Below are 26,839 nucleotides of genomic sequence, written 5' to 3'. Positions count from 1 at the left end.
GGTCAGAGACAGAGGACTTTGTTACTAATGGCACAACAAACATCATGAACAGTCAGTTCTCCTTGCTCTGGCCCCCGGTCCCATGGAGATGACTTTTCTTTTTTTGAGTTGGAGTCTCACTCTGTCGCCCAGACTGGAGTGCATTGGAACGCTCCCGGCCACCGCAGCCTCGACTTGCTGGGCTCTGGCAATCCTTCCGCCTCAGCCTTCCAAGTAGCTGGAACTACAGGCATGTGCTACCACACCCAGTTAATTTTTGATTTATTGTAGAGACGAGGTCTCGCCAAGTTGCCCAGGGCTCAAACTGCGGGCTCAGGCAATCCACTTGCCTCGGCCTCCCAAAGTGCTGGGATTACAGGCTGAGCCACTGAGCCCAGCCATGGCAATGACTTAATAGTGGAGATGGGCAAGCTATCCACATGCTGTGAGCATAAAACAGCATAGGAACCCTGAAGATGGGGAATCAGCTGCTTTTATAGTAAGCAGTAAGCAGGTTTGCTCTTTGTCTCAAGGTTATCAGCTGCATAAACAACCCTGAGAAATGACCCGGGAAGAGAATGGTCAGTGTTTTACAGCCTTGGCATATTAAGTAAGACACAAGGTGCATGAGAGACCCATAGAGGACTCTCTCCCAACAGATATTGTAAAAAGTCAAACAAGAAAACATAGGGCGCGTTGAATGTGGCAACAAAGATATTTTATTTGGTCTTGGCTACATTTGTGTAGATGGAAGGATAAGAGTAGAAGCCATACTGAACTGTGTGAAAGAATAACTTGGTAGGGAAGCTGTAACCTGGCAGATTTTTAAGATGTTTGAATGTGAGAGGATGAGAGGATGGGGCAGATGCAGAAGAAGATGATAAAGCTAGAGGAGGAACTCATATTCTTGCCTACAATTGGCACTGGGTAGGCAGTGTTTGGAATTGTTTGGTGGTGGGAGTAAGGTGTGTGGCACTCGTTGAGGTCCCATGGGACTTCTCGTTCTTGAAGGATGTTGCCCTTCTCTTGAGACAGGATTTGTAGGCAAGACTGCATTGGTTAGGTGGGGGTAAGGAATGTAGGAATTGAGAAAATGGCTGCAAGGACTCTTCTTTATAAACTTCACTTTTATAAAATTATTTTTGAGAGGGAGAGTGGATTCAGTGGTACTAGGAAGGAACGGAGAGTGGGGAAGTTTTCAGATGGTCTCACTGAGAGACGAGAACAGTGAGCTGCCAGAGCATCTGGGTTGTTGGCCAGCATGACCAGAGTCCCATTGGAGGAGGACATCATGGCTGTGTGGTGGCCTGCATCTACCTATTGGTGCAACGTTTTCCTCTGCTCTTTTTCCTCCCCAGCAACATCCAGGTGTTGGACAAGAGCAAGACAGGAGGGGCGTTCAGGGTCAAGTTGGCAGTGCAGGCTCAGCACTAAGACAGATCTGTAGGGTAGCAGAGAACAGAGCTGGCTCCCTTCTGCTGTTGGGCACCATGTAGCTCCTGCAGCCTTCAGCCTGGCCTATCTGTCCCTGCATTACTATCGTAGCCAGTGTGCCTGGGGTCTTGTCTCACCCAGCTCGGGGTGTCTATACAGGCTTGGCCCATAGCAGGCACCTAGAAATGGTGGTTGAATTCAGGAACAAGCCTACCTTTGATTTCTATCCAGCAATAGGTGAAGGGATGACACTTTGGATACTTATTTTTTCTTTAAAGAGCTCTAAACGCATGCATCCTGCCACGAGGTGTGTGTTTGTGTGTGTTTGAGTTGGAATCTCACTCTGCTGCCCAGACTGGAGTGCAGTGGCACTGTCATGACTCATCACAGCCTCGACCTCCTGGGCTCAGGCAATCCTCCTGCCTCAGCCCTCTTGAGTAGCTGGGACTATAGGTATGCACCACCACACCTGGCTAATGTTTAAATTTTTTGTAGTAATTTTTTTGTAGAGATGTGGTTTCATTAGGCCAACCTCGAACTCCTGGGGAGCTCAAGTGATTCTCCTGCCTTGGCCTCCCAGCATGCTGGGGTTATAGATGTAAGCTGCTGCGCTGGGCCAAGGTCGACTGTTTTAAAGACTCTCTTTTGATTGTGGGCTTAGCAGTTGTGTCTGTGTTCTCATATGTTATCAAAGTTTAACTCTTAAATTTTTCAGTAAGGAGCTAGGTTTTCCAATAATTACTGTGCTCATAAAGATATATAGTCCCAGCTTAAACCAGCCGTTGAAGAATTTTCTAGTATTTGTCCTTATTTTGAGCATTTGCCCCCTTGGATCTTGGGTCCTATTAAAAACATACAAAACTTGGCAAGACCTCATCTCTACAATAAATCAAAAAAATTAGCCAGGTGTGGTAGCGCGCACCTGTAATTCCAGCTACTCGGAAGGCTGAGGCGGAAGGATCGCTGGAGCCCAGCAGGTCGAGGCTGCGGTGGCCAGGAGCGGCCACTGCACTCGAGTCTGGGTGACAGAGTGAGACTCCAACTCAAAAAACAAAAACAAAGAAAAAAAAAAAACCATACAAAATTCCTTTATAATGAACTTCATGACTTGTAATTTATCAGACTTGTCACAATTGCCAAATTGAGAGGGCAGAACTTGAGTCATCCTAATAGAAAGAATCTGAGTGATAATCTTTGCCTTTTTTCTTTTTACATAATGCTTTTGAGATTTATCCATGTTGTTGAATGTAGCAGTAGTTAATTCCTTTTTTAAATCCACTACTTCATTGTATGGATAAACCACAATTTGTTTATCTACTCACCAATAGAGGGACATATGTGATTTCTGGTTTTGGCTGTTACGAATAAAGCTACTAGTAACTAGTGTAAGTCTTTAGGTGGATATAGTTTATTTCTCTTTGATAAACAACTAGGAGTGGAATTTTGCTGAGTTCTGTAGGATAAGTGTATGATTAACATTATGAGAAACTGCTATTCTGTTTTCCGAAGTGCTTATACTATTTTATAGTTATTTATGACAGTTCCAGTTGTTCTTTATCCTCACTAAGTGCATAATTTTGACAGTGTGTAATTATAGTCATTCTAGCAGTTTATAGTATTAACTCATTATGGCTTTAATCTTTATTTTCTTAATGGCTGTTTTTGTTGAGCATCTTTCATGTTCTTGTTTTCCATTTGTAAAGTGGCTGTTTGAATCTTTTGCCTATTTTTATTGAGTTGTTGTCTTATTGTTGACTTGTAAGAGATTTTTATATATTTTGACTACAAACCCTTTACTAGGTATGTTTCACAAATATTTTCTCCCAGCATATGGCTTGCCTTTTCGTTATATGACACTGTTTTTTGAAGAGTAAGAATTTTTAATTTTGATCTTTTAATTTATCAGGTTTTAAATGATTTAAAATGAGAAATCTTTGCTACTCAAGGTTATAAAGTTTTTTTGTCTTGTATTTTTTCCTACATATCTTAATAGTTTTGGCTTTTGTACATTTAGGTCTGTGATCCATCATGAGTGAACATTTTATCTGTTGTAAAGTTAGGAGTTGAGGGTCATCCTTTTCTTGACAAATGACATCCAGTTGTTCCAGAACTATTTATTGAAAAGACAATTTTGTGCCGGGCACAGTGGCTCACGCCTATAATCCCAGCCTGGGCAACTTGGGAAGACCTCATCTCTACAATAAATCAAAAAATTAGCCAAGCATGGTGGTGTGTGCCTGTGGTTTCAGCAACGTGGAAGGCTGAGGCAGAAGGACCGCCTGAACCCAACAGGTGGAGGCTGCAGTAGCCATGATTGTGCCAGTACACTACAACCTGGGAGACAGAGTGAGACTCCCACTCAGAAAAACAAAACAAAAGAAAAAAGAAACAAAGAAAGAAAAAGAAAAGACAGTTTTATCTTATTGAATTACTTTGGTACTTTTGTCAAACATCAGTTGATCCTGTATATATGGATCTATTTCTGGATGCTGTGTTTCACTTTATATATATGCCTTTTCACTATATATAATATCCCTTTGCCAGTACTATACTATCTTGATTCCTGAAGCTTTTTATAGGAAGTCATGAAATTACATAGTAGATGTCTCCAATGTGCTTTTTCAAGAGTGTTTTGGATATTCTAGACCTTTTGCATTTCCATATAAAGTTTAGAACCAGCTTGTCAGTTTCTACAGAAAATCTGCTGAGATTTTTATTGAAATTGTATTGAATCTATAGATCAATTTGCTGAGAATTGAAATCTGAACAATATTGAGTCTTCCAGTCTATGCATGTGATATAATTTTAAGTCATTTACATTTATTCTCAATTTTGTTTTGTAGTCTTCAATGTATAGGCTCTGCACATAGTATATTAAAATTTTCCAAAGTTTTTCATATTTTTCTTGCTATTTTAAAAGTACTTCTAAAAAGTTTTAATACTGAATTATTGTTAGTATACAGAAATGCATTTTTTGGGTACATTGACTCTTGTATCCTCTGAAAACTCATTTATTCTAGTGGGCTTTTGGTAGATTCCTTAGGATTTTCTCCGTAGATGATTATGCCATCTACAAATAATATATTTCTTCTTTTCAATCTATATGTCTCAATTTTTTCTTGCCTTATTCTATTGAGTAAGACATTCAGTATGAGGATGAATAGGAGTGGTATGAATAGACATCCTTCTCTTGTTCCTGATCTTAGGGCATGAAATTACATAGTAGATGTAGTCTTTCACCATGAAATATTATGTTAGCTGTAGGATTTTTGAGGTAGTTTACTTCCATTTTTAGTTTGCTGAGAGTTAGGAATGGATATTGAATTTTTGAAATTCTCATTCTACATTTATTGAAATGATCATAGAGTTGTGTTTTGTTTTGTTTGAGTTGGAGTCTCACTCTGTCGCTCAGACTGGAGTACAGTCGCCACTTCCGGCCACCACAGCCTCGACCTGCTGGGCTCCAGCGATCCTTCCACCTCAGCCTTCCAAGTAGCCGGAATTACAGGCATGCGCTACCACGCCCGGCTGATTTTTTGATTTATTGTTGAGATGAGGTCTCACTGCCCAGGCGGGTCTTGAACCCGCAGGCTCAGGCAATCCACTCACCTCAGCCTCCCAAAGGCGCGGGATTACAGGCTGAGCCACCGAGCCCGGCTGATCATAGAGTTTTTTTTAAGTTTGTTAACAAAATATATTATGGTGGTTTTTGAAATGTTGGCAAGTCTTGCATTCCTGGGACAACCCACACTTGGTCATAACATATTATCCTTTTTATAGCTTTCTGGGTTGGATTTACTGATGTTTTGTTAAGGAGTGTTATATCTGTTTGTGAAGGATATTAATCTGTAAATTTCTTGTCTCATAATATCTTTGTATGTGGTTTTAGTGTCAGGCTTATATTATACGTAGTTCATAAAATAAGTTAGTAAGCATTCCCTTCTGTAATTTTTTTGGAAAAGTTTGTATGAAATTGATATTATTTCTACCTTAAGAATCAGGCAGAATTCACCAGTGATGCTGTCTTGGCCAGAAGTTGCCTTATTGGGAAAGTTTTGAATTATGACTTCAATTTACATGAAGGATCTGTAGTGATTGCTTCCGTTGTCCCCTTTTTTCGGTTGTTTGAATTTTGTCTCCTTTTCCCCCTGGCTAGATAATGTTGATCTTTTCAAAGAACCAAATTTTGTTTTAGTGGATTTTCCATTTGCTTCTTCGTTAATTTTGTTCTTACCTTTATTATTTCCATTCTTCTACTTACTTTACATTTAATTTGTTATTCTTTTGTTTTTCCTTTTTTCTTTTTTCCCCTTTTTTGGTTAAGGTTTCATTCTGTCACCCAGACTGGAGCGCACGGCTGGGCTCACTGCAGCTTCAACTTCCTGGGCTGAGGTGATTCTTCTGCCTCATCCTCCTGAGTAGCTGGTACCACGGACATGCGCCAGCACGCCCGGCTAATCCCCCCCCCAGAAACAAGTCTCACTATGTTGCCTAGTCTGGTCTCAAACTCCTGGGCTTAAATGATCCTCCTGCCTCAACCTCCCAAGTAGTAGCCTTGGCTTCCCAAAGTGCTGGGATTATAGGAATAAGCCACTTGATCTGTCCTATATCTTCAGCTTTTCAACTTTTGCTTTCAAAGAATATTATATTACTTCACATATAGTATAGAAACCGTACAATAATACTCTTGGAGTGTCACCATTTTTGGTGCTAGTGCAGTTGTATATTTTTCTTAAATAAAAAAAATTATTTTACTTTATCTTATTTTAGATTTTTAATTTTATCTTATTTTAGAGTTGTGGAGTACATGTGAGGATTTACTACATAAGTAAATTATGTACAGGCAAGGTTTGGGCTTCTGGTGAGCCCTCTTCCCCCCACTAATGGACCTGGTACCTTGTATGTGGTTGTGGGCTCCTTATCCCTTCTCCCTCCATCCCTCCTTGAGCAGCATACAGCGTCTGTTGTTCCCATCTTTGTGCTCCTGTGACCAGTGATCAGGGCCTGCTTATGAGTGAGAACATGCGGTATTCAGTTTCTTGTTTCCATGATAGTTGACTTAGTATGATGGTCTTTAGCTGCATCCTTGTTGCTGCAGAGGACATGATCTTGTTTTGCATTATGGCTTTGCAGGAGTCCATCATAGTATATGTTACACATTTTCTTTATCCAGTTCACTTTTTTTTTTTGAGTAGGAGTCTCACTCTTGCCCAAGCTGGAGTGCGGTGGCATGAACACAGCCACTGTAGCCTTGACCTGCTGGGCTCAGGTGATCCTTCCACCTTCTCCTTCCAAGTAGCTGGAACCACAGGCACATGACACCATACCCAGTTAATTTTCTGATTTATTGTAGAGATGAGGTCTTGCCAAGTTGCTCAGACTGGTCTCGAACCCCCTGGACTCAGGCAATCCTCTCACCTCTACCTCCTAAAGTGCTGGATTACAGGCATGAGCCACAGAACCCAGCCCCAGTTCCCTTTTGATGGACATCTGGGTTGGTTCTTTGTTTTTGCTAATGTTAATAGTGCTGCAGTGAACATACGTGTGCAAGTGTCCTTTTGGTAGAGTGATTTATATTCCTCTGGGTATATTCCCAGAAATGAAATTGCAGGATTGTATGGATAGTTCAATTTTTAGTTCTTTGAGAAAAAGCTACACTACTTTTCACAAAGGATGAACTTGCTTACTTACATTCCCACCAACAATGTGCATGCCCTTATTTTTCTTAAATATATTAGAAACCTGAGCATAGAGTTTTATTATTGTGCTTTGAGTAATTATCTTTTAAAAAGACTTTTGTAGTGTATAGTGCTATTCATTCCTCTATAGAACCACATTTTCATCTGGTATAATTTCCCCTCTCCCTCAGTAACTTTGTTTGACATTTCTGTAGTTCAAGCTTCTGTTTATCTGAGAGTCTTGTTTTGCCTTTTTTATTTTTTATTTTTGAGTTGGAGTCACTCTTGTCCTCCAGGCTGGAGTGCAGTGGCACATTCACGGCTACTGCAGCCTCGACCTGCTAGGCTTAGACGATCCTTCTGCCTCAGCCTTCCAAGTAGCTGGAACTACAGATGCATGCCACCGCGCCTGGCTAGTTTTTTGTGTGTGATTTTTTTTGTAGAGACAGGTCTCACCAAGTTGTCCGGCTGGTCTTGAACTCACCAGGCTCAGGCAATCCTCTCACCTCAGCCTCCCAAAGTGCTGGGATTACAGGCTGAGCCACCGTATCCGGCCTGCCTTTATTTTAAAATATATTTGTTTGGAGTTCTGCATTGCTGGTCAGTTCTCTTCTGATCGCCCCAGTTTGGGGAGAACATGTTGCTGTGCTTATCTCTGCTCCTGTGTATGTAAGCTGTCTTATTCTTCTCTGCCTGATTCTAAGATTTGTACTTCATCATTTAACATTGCACATAGTCAGCAGTTTGATATGATGTGTCTCAGTATAGTTTGCTTTGTGTTTATTGTGCTTCTTAGATATGTGAGTTTATAGTTTCATCAGATTTGGAAATATTTCACCTATTTCTTCATTTAGTCCTCTTTTTTCTGGTATGCCCTGAGCATTTTTTTATGCGTTGGTAGACACCTTGATTTTGTCTTACAAATACTTTGTTCATTTTTTTCAGTCTTGTTTTTCTCAGTGCTTCATTTTGGATTTTTTTTTTTCTCTTCATAGTTTTTATTACCATAAAACACAGGCTCACTGCCTCTACGTCACAAACCTTATACACAAATTCCAAAAAATTACAAGACTTTTTTTTCTAAAAGCTGATTTATTCCAGTTTTCCTTTTTTAGGCAGAAGGATTACATAGATTCTCCATGTTATCCTGAGCCTTCTACAGAAAGGCTGTCATGAAAGTGAAATTCCCACATGAAGAAAACAGTGCAAAGAACCACACTAAATTCTCCCCGTCCTCTATCCTGAAGAAAGAATGCCTGTCTGGCAATGGTGACATGGGTAATTTAAGACATCTTTTCCTAACAAGTGAAGACAGGTCCCAAAGGTGGATAGACCCTCTTAGTCACATGAGCCTTTTGGAGTCTATTTTCTCTAGGTGTACTAGAGGTTTCAACTGCTCAGCAAAGTTCCTCATGTCATCTGAGACCATGTCCTGCCCAGCTGGTGCAACAACACTTAATTCCACAAGATAGGAGCGCGACAGGGCCTCAGTGCTGTCTGTGTTTCCTGGCACCAGGATGCGGAAAATCTTGTACAACATAATTTTCATGATGCCCTTACAGAACAAGTGTCCCTTGGCAACAAACTCATGGTCCATGCCAAAGCCCATTTCCATCAAGAAGTCAGTGAGGTTTTCAGATGTGGCAATGTCCACACAGTTGCGCCCTAAGGCATGACGGTTCTTGTCTCCCATTTCTGGCTGTCCCAGGTAGCGCAGATGCCAGGGTGCCCCTGCCTTGTCCATAGAGTGGCGGGCCCTTAGAACAAATGGGCTGGCCTGCTGGCCCTTAAGAAGGAATACCATCTTATGGTCAAGGAAAGTCTCAGGTTCCATGTTGTCACACAAACCACGAAGGCGGTGGATGAGGCTTTCCAGACTGTGATCCAAAACACTTCCCTGCAACAGGTACTCCATCATGTTAATGGTGGCCCCTGTGACAGGCATCATGGTGACTGGAGGTGCCTCCATGGTGTGTCCTTGATTAAGTTGAAGACAACAGAACTGGACCTAGAGCCCCCAGTCAAGCAAGGTACAGGATATACCTCCATGCGCAGTCTAGCTTCTTCTCGAAAAACCGGGGATCATATCCACCTGTGCACTTCAGAAGTTTTGAGCAACCATTAAACTCCAGCCCTCATTGACCACGCCCGGCAAGCCCCCGACAGCAGCAACCACTCGACCTTGGATTTTTTTAATGGCCTATCTTTAGGTTTATTGATACTCTGATCTGTCTAATATGCTCTTAAATCTTTCTGGTGTATTTTTTCTTTTATATTTTACTTCTAACCTTTAGCAATTTCATTTGCTTATTTTTTCTTAACATCTTGAGTTTCTCTCATTGTGTTTATGTTTTCCTCTATTTTTTGAACATGCGGTGTTTCTTTGTAATTGCCAATTCCAGAATCTTTACTGTTAGTTGCATCATCTCTGTTTTTTTGGGGACTTTATCTGTTGATTGGCTTTTCTTCCTTGTTATGGATCTGTGGATCATATTTCATTTTTTTTCCTTTTGAATTGGAGTCTCACTATGTCTCCCAGACCAGAGTGCAGTGGTAAGATCATGGCTCACTGCCGGGCTCGGTGGCTCAGCCTGTCATCCCGCGCCTTTGGGAGACTGAGGTGAGTGGATTGCCTGAACCCACAGGTTCGAGACCCACCTGGGCAGCGAGACCTCATCTCTACAATAAATCAAAAAATCAGCCGGGCATGGTAGTGCATGCCTGTAATTCCGGCTACTTGGAAGGCTGAGGCGGAAGGATCGCTGGAGCCCAGCAGGTCGAGGCTGTGGTGGCCGGGAGCAGCCACTGCACTCCAGTCTGGGCGACCGAGTGAGACTCCAACTCAAAAAAAAAAAAAAAAAGATCTTGGCTCACTGTAGCCTCCTGGGCTGAGGTGATCCTTCCACCTCAGTCTCTTAAGCAACTGGGACTACAGACATGCACCACTATGCCTGGCTAATTTTTTTAAACTTTTTTTTTTGTAGAGGTGAGGTCTTGCTATGTTGTCTGGCTGGTTCTTAACTCCTGGACTCAAGCAGTCCTCTTGTCTCGGCATCCCAAGGTGCTAAGGTTACAGAGTGAGCCACTGTATGGGTCATATTTCTGCTTTTGGTTTAGTTACTAGATGCTGGACATAGTGAATTTTAGGTTGTCGAGTACTAGATTTCGTTTTCTTTTAAATTGTGTTGGACTTGGATGAAACATAATGACTAAGGTTAAATCTGTATAAAATGAGTACAAAATATGGGACACATTCAAGGATTCGATATATAGTTATCATGTACTCTGTTTTAAAAGACTTACCTTCATCTCTTGTCACCAGGAAGTATTACTTTCAGGCTCTTGATTGCTGTTCTGAGTGTACCTAGTGTCAACCATCATCATCCTAGGTGCTGGTGGATAGTGAGCAGCTAGAAAGATTCCAGTTCTTGGTGGAACTGATACTCCAATGTTGAAGACAGATGAGAAAACAAGAAAACAAGTAGAATACCAGTATTTCAGATAACAGTTTGTGATAGAAGAGATTAACTGGGGTGTGTTTAGGCTGGTGTCAGCCAGAGCTCTGACAGGAGATGGGAACCATATCAGCAATTAGAATAGGCACATTTTAACATTTAAAAAAATTATTAGCCGGGCTCGGTAGCTCAGCCTGTAATCTCGCGCCTTCAGAGGCTGAGGTGAGAGTGGATTGCCTGAGCCTGCGGGTTCGAGACCCGCCTGGGCAACTTGGCGAGACCTCATCCCTACAATAAATCAAAAATCAGCCAGCCGTGGTAGCGTGCGCCTGTAATTCTGGCTACTCGGAAGGCTGAGGCGGAAGGATCGCCGGAGCCTGGCAGGTCGAGGCTGCGGTGGCGGGGAGTGGCCACTGCACTCCAGTCTGGGCGGCGGAGTGAGACTCCAACCCAAAAACTAAAAAAAATATAAATAAATAAATAAATAATAAACGCTAAAGGATACAGTCATGGCGGATCTAGGGAGCAGCCACTAATTGTGTGGCTTAGGGAGATAGGACTCAAGGAAGGATCAAACCTGGAAGAGGCCTTGACTTGGAGAGGGTGTGCTTAGGACCTATTGGAGAGCAGAGAGGCAGGCTGGGACTGAGCACTGGAGAATGTGGCTCCTCAATGCTCCTCGCACTGCTGACCGGGAGCTGCCTGGTGGTAAGAACGAGAGACATTCCTCCTTATTCAGGGTTCCTGTAGCGCCCTCTACCCACGAGGCCAAATATTGTGCCTGCTGGCAAAATAAGTGCTTATAGGGTGCAGATCCTTCATTATAAAGCATGGCAAAGAAAGGTAGATTAGAGCTGAGGGACAGAAAACCTGGCTGGCTCAACCTGTCTTCCTGAGTAGGTGGTCTTTTTGCTGAGGCCAGGCTGATAGAGAGGACTCTATTGGTCTACCAGAGGCCTTTAACGATTTAGTGGATGAATACTCTAGGCAAACTAGACAAATGGAGCGACTTTGACCTGGGTAACCTTGAAGGCTGTAGTAAGAAATTTGGCATTTGTTCCTAAGTGATACGGAGAACAGAACAGGGAGCTGCATGATTTCTATTCTGCTGCTGCCTGGAGAATGGATTATAAGTAGATATGGGTGGAAGTAGGAGTGCCACTAGAGAGAGAGCCAGTGCAGTAGTGGAGAGGAAACTGGGTGCATTGTGGATGTGTTTAGGGTTTAGGTGGAGTGGGCAGCCTTGCTGTTGGATTGAAGTGGGATGGAGGAGGAGGAGAAGGTAACCCTATGTGTTCAAGGGAACTGGACCACTGCCACTAAGAAACAGTCTTGTTCCGGACTGCCTTCCGATCCGTCGTGTCTGCCTGCTTCTTTTTGTTCATGATGCCGTAAGCCAGACTCCTCTCAGTATGGGAATTGTCCAGTCTACATAAAAACCTAAAGATCTCCTATAATTAATTCAAAGCTTCTTTCCCCTAGGGTTAGCAAGTAACACCAGGAGTCACCAAGGGTGCGGGTAGTGCTGTGTTTCCTGTTTGCTTATGCCTTCCTTCTTCCTCCAGGATGGAGAAGGGACTCTGGAAGGAGGAGTTTGGGGTCTTCATTCTTTGCGAGGCTATCTGGGATTCTCTGACTGACTAGGTGCTGGCTCTTTCTTGTGGTAGACTGTCTTAGTGCATTTGGGCTGCTATAACAAAGTGACATAGACTAGGTGGCTTATAAACAACATATTTCTCATAGCCTGAAGGCTAGGAAGTAAGATCAGGGTGCTGGCAGATCACTGTCTGGGGAGGACTCAAGTTTTTGGTTCAAAGCTGAAGCCTTCTCGTTGTGTCTTTACATGGTGTAATGGCACAGCATCTCTCTGGGGCTTCCTGTATAACGGGGCACTAATTTGATTCATGAGGGCTCCACCCTTATGACCTAATTACTTCCCAAACACCCCTCTTCCTTGTAAATCTTCTTGGGGGTTAGAATTTCACCATATGAATGGGAACATGCAGGGAGACACATTCAGACCATTGCAAAACATTTAGACCTTCTTTGGGTACTTCTGAGATCTCAGTGAGTACTTTGTGCCAGACTGTCTGGTGGAGATTGTGTGTGACACACGATCCGCCTCATCAACCTCTACCCTCCACTCTGTCTGCTCCCACCAGTGTATGATTCTGGGGGCTGTCTACCCCAAAAGACCTGTATGGAGTGGGGTTCTTGAAACAAACTCCTGCCCTCCTGTGTGGCCGTGGCCGTGGCAGTGGCAGCTTATTTCCCTCTGCTGCCTCCTTCTCCCTCTGTCCACTGGGGAATACTCAGGCCTTTACACTAAAGAGTCTCACATCAGTGTCCATGTGTCCAGACTCCATAGGACCCAGTAGGCCCTTGGAAGAGTTTTCTTGTGCTTATTCCAGCAGCGTGTTGGGGTGGTACAAATATCTGAACAAATCTGACCAAGCTTAGCCCAGGTGAGTGTAAGGCTCCTTGGGACAGGCGATGCCCCTGTCTCTCTGAGAGCTCATCTCACCAGCTTCGTACTTGATGGAGGGGAAGGTGAGGGGAACACCCCTCCAGTTGTGGGGACAGGAGAGGAAACAGTGCAGTTTTCTTAACTTATGTGAATTCCTTTCTGAAAACCTCTCCCCATGACTGTGGTTCCTTCCCCAGGCTGCCTGGGCAATGATTATGGAGCTGGCTGCCCTGTTGTGAGCCCTGGGGAGGAGGGTCTCTAGCACCTGCATCACACATTCCCATATAGCAGAGCTTCTCATGACCTTTCTTTAGAGAGCCCACAGTGCCAATTGGTTGGGTGACTGAGGGAGGAAAGGGCTCAAAGGGGAAACCCAAAGTTGTATTTGTGTTCTCTATAGTGGTTTTTAGTGAAATCCTTTTAGTATTGTTGGGTATAGGAGATAAGAAGGTCTGATCTGGACTCTCCGTTCTCAGTTAGAGCAGGCAGTGCAGGTTATGGAATTTCCTGAGACAGAGAGGCCTCTGCCCTTGACCACCTGACTATGTGTACCTTCTTGGGTGATTGTGGCTGTGTTACTTCCTGGAGGTGTCAGTTGCTTGCGATGGTGATCACGTGTGCTGATAGGTCACTGGGAGTAGAATTATTCTTCTTTAAGGAATAAAAGAAATTCATTGAATGTCCTATGTGATTATGATGTAAGCTGTTGGAAGGTAAATATTAGTTCCAAACAATTCTTGAGTATCAGAGAGAGAAGTTTCCTATGGTTAAGATACTTTTCAATATTTGTGTTTTTAAGTTTTTCTAAAAGGTATTTTTCTGAACAGTTAATAAAAATTTATGCCATGAACATTTGAACATAACTGGTCTATTCTCTTTTTAAAGCAGGGCCAAGATTTTCTTCTTCACTCCCCGCTTGGTGGCTCCCAGCCAGAAGTCAGCAGTGGCGGAAGGCTAGCTCTGGGCGGGCAGACGCTGCCCTCGGATGCGCCATGCTCGTGCGAGGCCTGTAGTGAGCGCAGGTACGTGGTATGTGTGCCACGCTGCTCACGTCCGTCTACAGCAACATACAGGTGCATGTTGGAGCTGGGCCAGGAAACTGGGCTATTGTGACAAATAGCAACAAACATTTGAGCTATGGCTGAGAGAGTAAGAGTAATAGCTTGGCTATTTTGAGAAAGAACCAGATGAGTAAGACACAAATTCCTGCTCTTGAGGAACTCACACCAGGAAGCTAGTCCTCAGAAGGGCCTATGTAAATAATTGGAATCTCAGCTCAGTGACAGTAGAGGAAAGGAGGGATGGAAGAGGCTGGTGACTGGCCCTGCTAAGTGACTGAGGGGAAGAGAGCCCTGGACTGGATCTGAATGACTGTACCTCAGCTCCAGGAGGAATCCAGTGGAACCAAATGGCGACCAAAGGGCAGAGAGTCACAGGCTCCATGGGGGTGAGAGCTGCCCGATGGGTACCTTGAAAGGGGAGACCCTGGAGGGGGATGTCAGCGTTCCCGATTGTGACCAATAGCTGCAGTGCTTGCATCATAAGGAATGAGTGAAATCTCATAGATACTTGAGTAACACTGGGAGCTGTGCTGGGCTTGCTACCACCTAATCCCCTCCCCCCAGCAGTGACAGAGGAATGAGAGATAATCAAGGTTGAGGAGACTGAGGGAATGGTGGCCGTTTTACATTCTCCTTGCTTGGAGGCCAGTCTGTTAGAGTGAGGAGGTGAAGCAGACTGTGGCAATTTATCTAACCTGACTCTCCTTGTTCCCATATTGTCTCACAGAGATATTTCAGCAGAGACAGACAGAGAACCTCAGCAACTGCAGAACTACTGGTCAGAAGTACGCTACATGGTTCGCTGCATATACCGCCAGGCGGGGACCCCACTGGCAGATGACCAAGATCAGTCTCTGGTACCTGACAAGGAGGGAGTGAAGGAGCTCGTGGATAGGTACATGTCACCCCTTCCTCTTGTGGCCCCGTGCAAATCCTTACCCTCCCCTGCTTGCCTGGAAAGCTCTCTATCAGGATTGGTTTTCCTTGTGGGCTTGGGTGAAGTTTGACTGGGCCTACTCAGCCCTTGGCACAGGGCAGGTCTTTACAAACTGACAAAAATGAGCCATCTGGATAAAAAGTTGTGAATTCTTCTGATTCTGATGAAATAGTTATTACTCACATAATAAAAAAATGAAATGTTTCTGTCATTTCTCATGTTAAGACTGTCCGTAATACCTTCCTTTTTGAGCTCCTATGGTGCCAAGGATGGTGCAGAGTACTTTCACAAGCCAAGGAGAAAGGCAGAGTGAGCCCATTTACGAAGAGAGGAAACTGAGGCTCCATGACGTCAGACAGCTTGCCTGTCATGCATGAGGCAGAGAGCAGCCCAAGACAGGCCTCTCTGACTGTTTCTAGTGACACAGCATATGTTCTTCAGCAGATGCCTTGTATTCTCTAACCATGCAGAACCTGAGGGGCCGTAATTTTTATTCTTCCTTATAGTTTGAATATAATATCTTTTTCTGTTTTTTGAAATGTTTCAAATAAAATATTTGAGCTGGACATTTCATTAGTTGATTCTCATTTGGATTTCTTTCTCTCTCACATTCTGAATGCAGCACCTTTGGGAGTTGTATAGACTCATGCTTGCTGTGCAGTAGATTTTTATCCTGGAGGCAGGGGTAGTGGTGAACCATAGGTTATATGTTGACTAATTGACGAATTCTGCCATTGTGTTCAGGGTTTGACCAGTGAGCCAGTGGTATTGCATGAGATGCTTTTGGTAATATGTGCCTTTTTTAGAAGTTAGGTTTCCTAGTGAGTATTAGGAAGAAATACATAACCTTCACATTAAACCTATGAATGACTTCACAGATTATTAATGCTGCATCATCAATACTTTGGAATAGTATCCAGCACAGTTAGTGCGGCCAGTAATTGTTGAATGTACATATGAATTAGTGAGTAAATGAATGAACTTTCACAGCATCTTCAGCATATTTCTGCTTCCTTATATAACTTAAAATGTTTATTTGTAAAAATATCACATTATTTCCTTAAATTTATAAAATATAGGAATGGACAAAGAAATAAAATAAAAGGCATATAATTCTACCATGCTAAGAGAACTAATAATGGGGTGTCCAGTCTGCTTGTAAGTTTGATTATCTGTGTCAAAATAGATGAAATACATTCTGTTTCAGAGGACAGTTTTTTATACTAGTAATTAAAATTAAAGTTGCCATGCTAAAAAATTTAATATCGCTGTCTGAAATTTAATATCACTTTTCTGACCATAATGGGAATCCCATCAATTTACACTGTTTTTTAAAACCACATTTTACATGTGTTTCATATGTTCGCTGTAAGGTTTTACTTGGCTTTTATCTTTTACAGCCTACGTTTTATGGTAATTTAAACATAGAACAGGTGACAACTTGCTTTCTTCTCTTTTGACCTAATGTGGTACCCAGAAAGGAAAAACATCTATTATGTATAAGCCAAGAGCTGTAGCTTAACATATTTTACAACTTAATTCTAATAGAGTGCTGACCTCAAGTTTCTCCTGGTGATGGATTATGGATGAAGATTTCAGTTATTGTATCAGTGGTCCTAGGTTTCCATCTAGTGGCACCTCAGCAGTGCACAATTAAAGAAGTGGCAGCTTTAATGCCAAATACTATAGTGTTTGTTTTGAAAAGTGGATTGCCATACAGATATTTATATCAAGAAAGCAGTGGATTATTCCACCAAGTTTGGAAAGAAATTTGTGAAAATGTTCATTGTGTTTATGGCCTACTGGTGGGACATGTATTAATTTTTCTTTACTCTTAAGCTTTCAGATTTTATTTTCTACACTTTACTTTTTTGGTGGGATATTTTTTTTCTTTTTTTTTTTGAGTTGCGGTCTCATTCTGTTGCCTAGACTAGAGTTCAGTGGCACACTCATGGCCACTGTGGCTTTGACCTGCTGGACTCAGGCAATCCTTCCACTTCAGCCTTCCAAGTAGCTGGAGCTACAGGTGTACACCCCCACATCCAGCTAATTTTTTGGTTTATTGTAGAGGCAAGGTCTTGCTAAGTTGCCCAGGCTGGTATTGAACCCCCGGGCTCAGGCAGTCCTCTGTCCTCTGCTTCCCAAAGTGCTGGGATTACAGGCGTGAGCCACTGCACCCCGCTGCGATTTTTTTTTTTTTTTTTTTGAGTTGGAGTCTCATTCTGTCACCCAGGCTGGAGTACAGTGGCATGCTCCCAGCTGCTGCCTCAACCTGTTGGGCTCAGATGATCCTTCCACCTCAGCCTTCAAAGTAGCTGGAACTACAGGCGTGCCCCACCATGCCCAGCTAATTTTTTTTTTTTTTTTGAGTTGGAGTTTTACTCTGTCATCCAGGCCGGAGTGCTGTGGCATGCTCATGGCCACCCCAGCATCGACCTGCTGGGCTCCGGTGATCCTTCCGCCTCAACCTTCCAAGTAGCCAGAACTACAGGCATGCGCCCATGCCTGGCTGATTTTTTAGCTGTTGTGGAGACGAGGTCTCGCCAAGTTGCCTGGGCTGGTCTCGAACCCACGGGCTCAGGCAGTCCACTCACCTCAGCCTCCCAAAGTGCTGGGATTACAGGCTGAGTGACTGAGCCCGGCCCCTGGCTAATTTTTTTATTTATTGTAGAGATGAGGTCTCACTAAGTTGCCCAGGTGGGTCTTGAACACCTGGACTCAGGCAATCTCACCTCAGCCTCCCAGAGTGCTTGGGATTAGAGACTTGAGCCACCGTGCCCAGCTCTGGGATAATTTTATTTTATTTCATTTTTTTGAGTCGTAGTCTCACTCTCTTGCCCAGGCTGGAGTGCAGTGGCATGCTCACAGCTACCGCACCCTCTACCTGCTGGGCTCAGGCAATCTTTCTGCCTCAGCCTTCCAAGTAGCTGGAACTATAGGTGCGTGCCACCATGCCCGGCTTATTTACTTATTTTTAGAGATGAGGTCTCCTCAAGTTGCCCAGGTTGGTCTCAAATCCCTGGGCTCAGGCAATCCTCTCACTTTGGCCTCCCAAAAGTGCTGGGATTGTAGTCATGAGCCATCGCATCCGGCCAGATAATTTTAAAATAGGATAAACTGTGTCTAAAGTTTCCTCTGATTATAAAAGTAACTGAAGTCCATTTGGACTGTATATTGAGTACTTAGAAAGAAGGAGAAAGCAGACTGGCCCACTCCCGCAACCAGCTATCACTTCTGCTGGCATCATCAGTGCATTTCATCTGTTAACATATATGCCTTCAGACCAGGCACAGTGGTTCAAGCCTGTAATCCCAGCATTTTGGGAAGTCGAGGTGAGAGGATTGCTGAGACCAGGGATACGAGACCAACCTAGGCAACTTGGTGAGACCTCGTCTCTACAGTAATACAAAAAATTGGCTGGGCTTGGTGGCATGGGCCTGTAGTTTCAGCTATTTGGAAGGCTAAAGCAGAAGGATCGCCTGAGCCCAGCAGGTTGGGGTTCGATGGCCTCTAGCGTTCCACTACACTCCAGCCTGGGCGACAGAGTGAGACTCCAACTCAAAAAGAAAAAAAAATAAAAGTCTTCAGAAAGAATTATCCTCAGTTTCTCATACTTGAAGAGTCTTGTGGTTGAGGATGTGCATCTGAGCCAACTGCTAAGAGGTGGCGATATGCTCTGTCCCCTGCCAGCCGGGCAAATTCAAGCAACTCACCTCTGGCTTGTGTAGGCCAAAATGCCCTTCTCGGTAAAGTAGGCATCAAGTTAGTGCACATGTGTGAGTAGTGCCACATAGGAAAAACTCAGTAAATGTCACTTTTAGTTTACTGGTGACACACTTAGTGTCCCAGTTCCCTGTCTTTTAGGCGGAGCAAGTGTGCCTCTCATAGGTGGTTGGAGGAAGATGATTGTGTCATCAAAAGGTGGTCACCTGTGGTAGGGCTTCCGCAAAACTGCTTACTGACATAAGAGCCAACTGTGGGGTCCTTTGTGGGCCAGCCATGGATGAGTGGTGATTCTCTTTCTCTGTGCAGGCTCTGCGAGAGGGACCCCTACCAGCTGTACCAGCGATTGGAGCAGCAAGCCCGAGAGTATGTGCTAGAGATGAAAGTCCGCCTGCTCCGGCAGCTGTCAGCCGCCGCGAAGGTGAAGGCGCCATCTGGTCTGCAGGGCCCGCCACAGGCGCACCAGTTCATCTCTCTCCTGCTCGAGGAGTATGGTGCCCTCTGCCAGGCGGCACGCTCCATCAGCACTTTCCTTGGCACTCTGGTAAGAGAGGAAACACTCTCTTTTCTTTCTGTTGTTGAGAAGATAAACGGAAGAGAAGAAATGTCTGGCAGGACGAAGCTTCTGAGGGCATGTGCACTAACCTCGCTGTCACACCCCCAGCACCATCACAGCCCCCATCCCCCACAAGGATGGGTGCAGGATGTAGGAGAGAACCGGTTTCCTCTCCTTTTTCTCTTTCCCCTGGCCTTTGTCACTGGATAAAAGCACTGAGTGGATTGATGTCCAGGTGAAACCTCATGGATATACTGTTTGGGGAAGTGAGACAAGGAGATACTTTGAGAAGAGGACCAGTGTGTACATTAAAGGAGACAGAAGTCTCTGGTATCTTAAGTTGTTAATGTTGTCATTTTTACCATAGTCAGAGCTAGTATTTGATGAAATATACATGAGGAGCTTGACAACTGTAGAGAGTTGCTTATTTACAGCCCGCATCATGCATATATGCTTTTTTTTCATTTACATACATATAATTTTGCGGGTCATTTCAAGGGGTTCACAGACTTCTTTGAGCATGGCTGCATTCAGCCATGTGGGGAGGCATTCATTGTGAGAAGAGGAAACTAGGTGAATGGGTGGGGCTGAGGGCAGTTGTCCTGCTTCAAGGCCTGAGTCTACCTTACAGCTGCAGACTTTCCTCTGGAGCCTCTTCTTTCATCTGGCATCTCTCGAAGCACCACCTCCCCACTGCTACTTAGTGAGGGTCTGCCTGTCCTTTAGGGTTCAAATCCATAGTCCCTCCTTTCTGACAGCACTCTTCCCTGTCTCCAAAGAGAGGACTGGTACCCAGAGAGACACTGGTAGTTAAAAGAGATTCTGCTGCTCTCCAGAAAGTGCTGCTGAGATCCAGACCTCCTCAAATAGTTACAGTAGGACACTAACTTTTGTTAGTTTTATGAAGCTAACAAAAATTAATTTCAACTATGGTTATTGAAGCAAATTCCTAGCAATTTATGTGGACATAATTGTGGCTTGAAAAATATGCTTAAGTGAGATCAATGCTTATTTCAGTTTCTTCATGCATAGAAATATTCACTTTAGTTTCTAGTAGTATAACAGTAGATACCCTGAACTATTCCTTCCCCTAAGAGAAACAGCTAAACTTACTAGGTAACATAAAATAAGATAAAATCTTAAAACATGTGGCTGACATGGCATGAAAGGGAATAAGTCCTAGAAGTGAAAAGTCAGTTGAAAGCTAGAATCTTGAGAAACATATGGGTTTAAAGCTAGCATTTGTTCCAAGGACTTCTTCTGACCTGAGACAGAAGGTAAAGCCTCAGTCTAGCCCAGGGATAGGGTCAGTACAAAATGCTGGGCCACAGATGATTACAGCCTCAGTATGAGGGGAGAGGAGAAACTCCCAGCACTCAAAGAGCAGCAAAGACTATTAATCTGTCATGACTTTGGTATGGGTATGGCAGGGAATTACAACCTCCCAGAGATTTTGTAACTGTAATCCAATTGCCACGAAAGTTGGAATCCGAGCAAATGCTATCGGTGTGCAGAAACAGCTTAAGCCTAGAAGTTACTTTGTCATGGTCCAAAGTTGCTGGTAAAGTCAAATAGCATGCAGATAACCTCTGGAAGGCTTGACCTTTAGTATGACCTCAAATAATTTGCATAGGTAAAATCCCCCAAAAGGAGCAGCTCACAGTAAAAAAAGAAAAGAAAAGAAAAATAAGAAAATGCAAGGTTCAAAACAGCATAATTGAGAGCTAGCAAAACAATAGACAGAATCACATAATCAAAGGTATATAAGTTTTCAAAAAAATATATAGAAACTAGGTTAACTGTGTTTAAAGAAGTAAAAAAATGTTTGAGATTATGAGTTAAGGATTAAGATGCTAAAGAATGATCATTCAGATTTGAAAAAAACAAACAATATTAGAAATAAAAATACATAATTTTTTTAAAAAAAGGCTTAATGGGCTGAGCATGGTGGCTCACATCTATAACCCCAGCACTTCAGGAAGCCGAGGCAGGAAATCACCTGATCCTTGAGACCAGCCTGGGCAAAATAGACCCCCATTCCCACTCCCCACCCCCCTAAAAAAAATTAGGCAGAGTGGTAAATGCCTGATGTCCTAGTTACTCGGGAGGCTGAGGTGGTAGGATCCCTCTGGAAGGGATCTGATATGATCGTGCTACTATATTTCAGCCTAGGTGACAGAGTCCCTTTCTCTTAAAAAGCTTAATGGATAGATTGTTTTAAACAGAATAAACAACTAAAAAGAGAATTGGTGAATTGGAAGAATGAAGGAAAGGAATTCTACAGAATGTAACTCAAATAACGAAATGGGGCACATAGGGGAGGTTGAGACATAGAGGATACAGTTACAGTGAGGAAGTCTATCACTAATCAGATTGTACAGTTTTGAATTCAAGATAGAGGCTAACAACAAATCTCAGTTTGCCCCGTGACTAGTTTTCTAGCAGTTTGCCACACTAACTTTGTTGTCTTCTTTTTCTCCTTCTTTCCCTTTTACCCTCTTATTGATGCAGTATCTTAGTGCACAGCCTAGATAATATGCCTCTTTTTGTCTTAGAATATTCCAGTATGCATCTCTAAAAATGAACTTATGTTATATAGCCAAGTACCATTGTCACATCCAGGAAAACTAACAGTAACTTCTTGTTGACTAGTGCCAGTCCCTATGAAAATTCTCCAGTTATCAGGACTGAACACTGTGGCTCATGCCTGTAATCCCAGCACTCTGAGAGGCAGAGGCAAAGGATTGCCTGAGCCCACAGGTTCGAGACCTGCCTGGGCAACTTGGCGAGACCTCGTCTCTACAATAAATAAAAAAAATTAGCTGGGCATGGTGGCGCACACCTGTAGTTCAGCTACTTGGAAGGCTGAGGTGGAAAGATCACCTCAGTCCAGCAAGTCGAGGCTGTGGCCATGAACGTGCCACTATTCTCCAGCCTGGGCGACAGTGAAACTCTGACTCAAAAAGAAAAAAAAAAGAAAAAAATTATCCAGTTACCTAAAAAGAATTTCTTTTTTAGGTAAGGATAGTCAAGTCAATGTCTCAGAGCAGTAGTTCTCAAAATTTTTGGATCCAGGCCTCTTTATACTTAAAATTGAGGACCCTGGGCCAGGCAGGGTGGTTCACAAGACCTGTAATGCCAGCACCTTGGGAGACAGAGGTGAGAGACCACATCTCTACAATAAATTAAAAATTAGCCAGGTGTGGTGGCGCACGCCTGTGGTTCCCGTTACTTGGAAGGCTGAGGTAGAAGGATCGCCTGAGCCCCACAGGTCGAGGCTACAGTAGCTGTGAGTATGCCTCTGTACTCCAGCCTGGGCAATGGAGCGAGTCTCCGACTAAAAAAAAAAAAAAAAAAAAATTTGAGGACCCCAAAGTGCTTTTGTTTATGTGTATTATTATATCAGTATTTACTATATTGAAATTCAAACTGATTCATTTTTTTGTCATTTAAAAACATAAATTTATTAGACTACATAAATAGCATATTTTAACATATATTAGGTAATAACATAGTTTAAAAGTAATCATTTTCCAAAACAAAACATATTTAGTAAGAAGATTGGCATCATTTACATTTTTACAAATCTCTTTAATGTGGCGGTTGGAATTTTATGTCTCCTTCTGTGTTTAATCCTTTGTCATAGGTTGTCTTGGTTGAAGGTATTGAAGAAAATTCAGCCTTGCATAGATATGTAGTTAGGAAAGGGGGGAATATTTTAATAGCCTTTTCAAATTTTTAGGGATATTCTCTGAGAGTATACCAAGGCTTGAGGGAAAAAAAAATCAAGAATTTCATAATGGTTAGTTGCAGTGTAGAATCTGAAACCCTATCACTGAACTTACCCTACTCTGTTTCATTAAATTCACTGGTCCAGCTTATAAAAGTGTGAGCTCTTCTACTCATGCATGGTTTTCTAACATCTTACATAGGTGATCAGGCAAATACAGGCTCACTGAGTTCTCAGTGCAAATAGTCCTCATGATGACACTTTATTATTTAGTATCAAAAAAGTAACATTTGTTAATATCAACACTGATATAATCAGAAAGGTCCTTTTTTGTTTGTTTTGCTTTTGAATTGGAGTCTCATTCTGTCGCCTAGGGGAATGCAGTTGCATGTTCACAGCCACTGCAACCTTGACCTGCTGGGCTCAGGCAATTCTGCTTCAATCTTTCAAGTAGCTGGAATTACAGGTGTGTTCCACCACACCCAGCTAATTTTTTTTGATTTATTGTAGAGGTGAGGTTTCACCAAGTTGCTCAGGCTGTTCTCAAACCCCTGGGCTCAGGCAGTCCTCTCGCCTTGGCTTCCCAAAGTGCTGGGATTTATAGGCTTGAACCATCATGCCCAGTCCAGAAAGGCTTTTAAATGTGGAGAAGCTTTCAAGCTTATGGTCACAGATGCAAGTTTTCCAAAGTTCTAATTTTTGCTTGAAGGCTCAGATTTTATGATTAGTCACAAATATTTTCACTTATTTTCCTTGAAGCAACATGTTCTTTTGCTGTGCAAACTCTGCCAGCTGAGTCTCTGCTAACTTCATTACTTCTTCTGTTAACAGCAGCCCCCCCCCCCATTCTTCTGGTTCTGTTGAATCCACTGGATACACTGGGGCATAGAAAACGATTCTAAAAACGTGACTTTCCTGAGAAATACACTTGTGGGGTTTCTTTCACACTGCCTGGGGGATCAAACAAGATAATGGGTCACATTTTTCTATCTATTTTAAATATAAAAATTGGGGCTAGATTTAAGTTATACTTCCATTTACCTAGGAAGTGCCTCACCAGGTTGTAATAACTAAACTTGAATGTCCATACACAAAGACAGAAGAATCTTGAATACCCTTGCATTTCTCAGTCTACTGTAGGACTTCATTCTAAACACTTTCTCTTCCTTCTTTCAATCCCCCCAAAACCTCTTGCAGTTGAAAGAGGGAAGTGAGAACAGTTTGGATGGAAAGCCTATGCTGGGGTCATTGACAAGCTCTTTCTTTTCTGCCTCTAGCTGGGCATTCCTCCCAAAGGCCTCACCTCTCGTAGGAGCTGTGATAGACATCTCCTGCAGAGCCCACCTCCTGCATGCCCTGGTCCGGTTACTCAAGCACCTCTGTGCCGTTTCCATGCCTGTAAATACGGGCACGGGGCAGGGCAGTACCAAGTTCACAGGGAACTTACTGGAGGCATTAATGAATTCAGCGCTGAGAACAGTCCCTGGCTGCGGTAAGCACTCAGGTGTTAGCACATGTTGTTGCTTAAGTAAACACCAAGTTGATTTCAGGTTGTGAAGTGAGTCTGGAATCTGCCGTTTATCTTGCATGCCTCACCTAGAAGTATTATTTCAGATTTTATAAAAATGCCAGACATTTTCATAAATCAGTTGCAAGTATGGAGCCTCAGTCAGTGGGCTCACCCACAAGCAGGCAGGGAGGATGTGTGTCCCAAAGGTTTCTGAGGAAACCAGGCAAGACTTCGACTCTCCTGGGAAGCATTTTCTGGACTCTCCTTCAGCTGGCTGAGGGCCTGGTGTGGCCCAGGTGCTACCTCAGCTCCTGAGTATTCTTTGTCTTGAAGGTGAATTGTCTTGTAGATCACTGTCCACTCTTCTCTTCCCCAGAGACTCCTGTAGGGCAGGGACTTACCATGGCAGGTGGTAGTCTGTACCTGGCGCAGTGCCTGTGCAATGTAGGCTTAGCTAAAGCCTGTGACACATGTCCTTCAGCAGTTTACCTCTACCCATGACATCATTACAACCCTATTCATATGAGAAGGCTTCTCATTCCACGCCTGAGGCTGGGGTGATCAGTTGCCAGGCCTTTGGTCTTCTGCCACATGAGAAACTTTCTTATATTGATGTATGCTTACTGAGTAACAGGAGTGATGAAAGTCAGATCTGGGAGGCACTGATGTTTTGGTAAAGCATGTAATGAGGAAAAGCACTGGAAATGTTAACAAATTAGAGGGTTTGTGGTTTTCTGCACATGTCACAGATCTCATTACTGAGTCTCTCACTGTTTATGTTTCTAGGTATAAAAAGAGGGCTGTAACCAGCAAGGCTGGCACACTACCAGTGTTATAGCAATGTATGCGCTCCACATTCTCTTACAGATGTTGATTTTCAAGAACAGAAGTTAATCATTATAATTTGTTCTTTCAACCCATTCCACCAACAATGGTTATCAGGCAACAAAACAATAGGATATGTTTAGTTCATTTACTAACATCTCTGTCAACTCAGTTTGGCTGTATTGTAAATAGGAGCAGACAGCAAAATGCAATCACCAGGAGTAAGTCCATTCAGAAGGGCATAGAGTATCAGTGAATAATGATAAAATTTTCAGAATTGTCAGTTGTTTGGATAAGGGATATTTACCCCAAAATGAACATGATCTGAATATAAGTGTGTCTACGTAGCTTACAGAGGGAAGCATAGAGTCATACATGCATAGTTGTAGCAAAACTTACTAAATGTGAAAATTACATTTAGGAAATATAGTAACACCACCAACCCAGTGATCTTGTGTTGGGGGATAGCAGTACATCTCTGTTGACATCACACTCTGTGATGCTCACAAAATGTTTTCATGGTATCATCTGAAGTAATTGATGAGTTTGTCTGTTAGCAAAACAAAATCCCTTATATTTGACAGGGTATCACTATCAGAGAAATTGTTTATCAGAATGAGTTTCTCAAGACAAGTAAGAAAAGCATTGACTTTTGGCATTAAGGGATTTGTATGTATTTAAACTGAAATGTAGGACTTTCATTACATTTTGAAAGCATAATTGTAAGAAATGACCATCACATGTATGTAGTTGTTTCTCTGGCCCTTCTTTATCGGTGTGTGTACCTGCCACCTTTTCCTTTTGTGTGTGGGTTATTTACAAGGGAGACTAAGTAGAAACCCGTGCCATTGTAGTCAGAGATCTGATTTGATGTGTGCCTTGGGACAAACAGGGAGCAATGACTCCTTGTAAGCAGAATGTTCTGGGCCTACATAGAGGGATGTGGGCATGCGGGGTAGAGAGAGAAAAAATACTTCTGGGAATTTTCAGGTCTTCTTCAATTCACTACATCTTCTATTTATCTTCTCCCCCCCCCCCCAACTAGGAAAATGAACACTTGAAAAAGTTCCAGGTGACGTGGGAATTGCATAATAAACACCTGTTTGAAAATCTGGTCTTTTCGGAGCCACTACTCCAGAGCAACTTGCCTGCACTGGTTTCACAGATCAGGTATCTGGTTTTATTAACCTGTGTGTGTCTCCGTGGTGTGACCGCATAGTCTTTTCTCCTAGGACGTGGTGTATGTGCCTGAATACCACTGAGTGTGGAAGTTCTTGTAGGAAAAATAATAAGGCCTAGAGAAAAAGATGGTGTGGGCAAAAAGCTAAAAATTTGAGGAGTAATACAATTAAACTTTTAAATGATAATGTAAATGTGACTGAGATTGAACATCACAAATTTTTTGTAAGTATAGAAACCCTACCATGAGCTGGGCTCGGTGGCTCAGCCTGTAATCCCGCGCCTTTGGGAGGCTGAGGTGAGCG

The 26,839-nt window shown here is 43.1% G+C and overlaps 1 protein-coding gene and 1 pseudogene across 1 annotated transcript in view; one reads left to right on the top strand and one right to left on the bottom strand.

The window, feature by feature from the left end:
* LOC103261779 overlaps positions 1 to 26,525 on the top strand; it is a gene marked incomplete at its 3' end in the record, with an annotated part of 83,200 nt that extends 56,675 nt beyond the window's left edge. Inside the window, exons 4-7 of the mRNA XM_021713048.1 lie at positions 13,902 to 14,035; positions 14,802 to 14,969; positions 19,044 to 19,278; positions 26,401 to 26,525. Coding sequence (XP_021568723.1) covers positions 13,902 to 14,035; positions 14,802 to 14,969; positions 19,044 to 19,278; positions 26,401 to 26,525 — 662 coding nt within the window. The remainder of the gene's footprint in view (positions 1 to 13,901; positions 14,036 to 14,801; positions 14,970 to 19,043; positions 19,279 to 26,400) is intronic.
* LOC103261777 lies at positions 8,391 to 9,060 on the bottom strand (annotated as a pseudogene).
* Positions 26,526 to 26,839: the final 314 nt, after the last annotated feature.

Source organism: Carlito syrichta, unplaced genomic scaffold (genome assembly GCF_000164805.1).
Source record: "Carlito syrichta isolate Samal-C Ts95f unplaced genomic scaffold, Tarsius_syrichta-2.0.1 Scaffold304003, whole genome shotgun sequence".
Lineage (NCBI taxonomy): Eukaryota > Metazoa > Chordata > Mammalia > Primates > Tarsiidae > Carlito > Carlito syrichta.
Note: the sequence above shows the minus strand (reverse complement) of the source record. Positions and strands in the feature narration are given on the sequence as shown.